The 2,737-nt window shown below is 61.0% G+C and overlaps 1 protein-coding gene across 1 annotated transcript in view; it reads right to left on the reverse strand.

Annotated features, from left to right (window-relative positions):
* The window catches only part of HMCN2 (hemicentin 2), a 35,992-nt gene that overhangs the window by 29,675 nt on the left and 3,580 nt on the right, over positions 1–2,737 (reverse strand). Inside the window, 7 exon segments of the mRNA XM_031057300.1 lie at positions 46–196; positions 647–774; positions 1,341–1,482; positions 1,569–1,841; positions 1,929–2,050; positions 2,320–2,464; positions 2,589–2,736. Of these exon segments, the coding sequence (XP_030913160.1) occupies positions 46–196; positions 647–774; positions 1,341–1,482; positions 1,569–1,841; positions 1,929–2,050; positions 2,320–2,464; positions 2,589–2,736 (1,109 nt within the window).

Raw genomic sequence — 2,737 nt, forward strand, 5'->3', positions numbered from 1 at the left:
TCACAGCCCGCGGCGCCCTGCCGGTGTCACAGCCGCGGGCGGTGTCCCCGCGGGGCAGGGGAGGGGTCCCGCTGGGTCTCACCTTTGTACCACACGATCTGGGGCGGGGGCGCCCCCGACACCCAGCACTCCAGGGTGACATCCTCACCCACCAGCACCTTCAGGCTGGGCGTCACTGCCAGGATGGCAGGGGGCTCTGCGCCGTGGGGAGAGGTGACTTTGGTCACCCTCTGCTGCTCTGGGTGCGGTGCCATGCAGCCCAAGGGGACCCCAGAGCCCTGGGAGGGGGACCCCAGCACAGCCCCATTCCCAGTGTGCTGACCCCAATTCCCTCCATCGCACACAGCCCCATTCCCAGTGTGCTGACCCCAATTCCCTCCATCGCACACAGCCCCATTCCCAGTGTGCTGACCCCAATTCCCTCCATCGCACACAGCCCCATTCCCAGTGTGCTGACCCCAATTCCCTCCATCGCACACAGCCCCATTCCCAGTGTGCTGACCCCAATTCCCTCCATCGCACACAGCCCCATTCCCAGTGTGCTGACCCCAATTCCCTCCATCGCACACAGCCCCATTCCCAGTGTTCTGACCCCAACACCCTTTATCACACCCAGCCCCATTCCCAGTGAGCAGGGAGTGGGTACCAGTGAACTCCAGGGTGATCACTTGCTCATCCCAGCCCAGAGTGCTGCTGGCATAGCAGATGTAATTCCCTGCATCCTCTGGGACAGCAGATCTGATGTGCAAGGAACCCTCAGCATCCCTGAAAACCCTGCAGCAAATGGGAGAGAAAGGGAGAAACGAGCCCTGTGGAAACAGGGATGATGGAAAATGTGTTGATATAAATGAGCAGGTTTCAGGCCGTGCTGGGCATGTGGTGGATGTGGGTCAGCACTTAGAGCCAGCTGCTGCAGGAAAGGACTTTGCTTTGAAGCAGGGAAAAGCACTGAGAATTGGGCTTTTTCATCTCAAAAGCCCAAAAGCCTTCCCCAAAGTGAACCCCTGCACTCACAGCCTGACACGGGCAGGAGTTGAAAGGCAAAAAGCAGAAGAAATTAAGGGGAAGTACAAGGAGTATTTTGAGACCTGAGCTCACACCAGGTGTGCAAAGTGGGGACAGTGACCTGGATAAGGCAGGACAGTTTAAAAATAAATATAGGAAATTAAGGCCAGCAGCATGCCAAGCATCTCAGGAGCAGGGGCTGGGATAGTGCAGTGCCTCCCTCCTTCCAGAGCTATGGCAGCCCCAAGCCTCCCTCCCTCACGTCATACATCCCTGCAAGGGAGCCCCATCCCTGTGGGACACCAGGATGGAGGCTCCTGGCTCCCCAGGGTTACCTCTCATCCTGCTGCAGTGGCCAGCCCCAGCGCCTCCAGGTGGTGTGGGGCTGGGGGTGGCCCCCGGCCGTGCAGTTCAGCCTCAGCTCCTGGCCCCTGCTGAAACGCTGGGGACTGGGGTCCACCTTCACCCACTGCTCCTCTGCACGGGGTTGGAGCGGGGCTCAGCCTCCAGGTGCCATCCACCACCCTCCCCCAGGGCAGGGTCCCACACAGGGCACAGCCTACCCTGGACGAAGAGCCACAGCGAGGCAGTGGCAGTGCCACGGGCGCTCTGTGCCACGCACTCGTACAGGCCCCCGTCCCCTGGCTGCACGTGGCTGATCTCCAGGGAGCTGTTCTGCAGCAGCCGGGTCCTGCCGTCCCCTGGCTGTGCCACCTTCCCATCCCAGCTCCAGGTCAGGTTGTAGGGCACGTCCCCCAGCACCACGCAGGACATGACCACGTCCTGGCCCGGTGAAGCCGTGATGTTGCCCGGGGTGATGAAACGTGGTGGTGGTTCTGCAAACAGGGGATGGATGCCTGGGTGAAAGGAGCCTGTGCCCAGGCATGGGAAGGGCTCCAAGGCTTGGCACAAGCAGCCCCCACCTGAGACAGAGAGGTGGGCACGGGCCCGGGACACTCCGACCTTGCTCGTGGCCGTGCACTCATAAAAGCCTTCATCACTCTCAGACACTGCAGGGATCAACCAGCTGATGTTCCCTGAAATCCTGCAAAAAGGGAGAAATGAAAATATGGTTCACTCCCACCTTGGGACTGCCGTGCCACCATCCCAGTCCTACTCCCTGGGAGTTTTTTTTCATCTGAATCAGGCAGAGGTGCATCCCCACTTGCTGCAGATCTGTCCCTTGGGATTTTCCTCTTGGGATGCTCAGAACCTGAAGGCACTCACCCAGCACACAGCACCCCCTCAGCTGACACAGCTCAGGGACCCACATGGGACCCTCCTGGGGCTCACTGGGCCATACCAGAGGCTCACCTGAAGAGCTGCTCTTCCCCGAGCTTCCTCCTGCCACGGCTGAGCTGCAGCTGGAAAGGGACCTCACTCCGGGCAGAGCAGGAGATGAGCTGTGGCTCATGGCTGTAAGCTTGGATATTGCTGGAGATGTTCACTTTGGGCAGACCTGGAAGGGGTTGGGGATGTGCAGATGTACAGCACCCTTGGAAGCAGAATGACCAAGGAGAAACAAAAGCAGAGGCGGCGCTGCCACCTCTGATCCCTGCTCGGCACCCGCGGGTTGCACTCACCGGGAACCACGCTGGTGTAGGTGACCCCCGAGAGGCGGTGCAGGGGGTGGCCCTGGCCATCCTCGCCCTTCACCTTCAGCAGAAAGTCCCCCGGGGGGACCCAGAGCGGCGAGCCCAGCCAGAGCAGCGCGCCGGAGCCGGAGGAGGAG

The sequence above is a fragment of the Geospiza fortis genome, unplaced genomic scaffold (genome assembly GCF_000277835.1).
Source record: "Geospiza fortis unplaced genomic scaffold, GeoFor_1.0 scaffold27, whole genome shotgun sequence".
Taxonomy (NCBI): Eukaryota; Metazoa; Chordata; class Aves; order Passeriformes; family Thraupidae; genus Geospiza; species Geospiza fortis.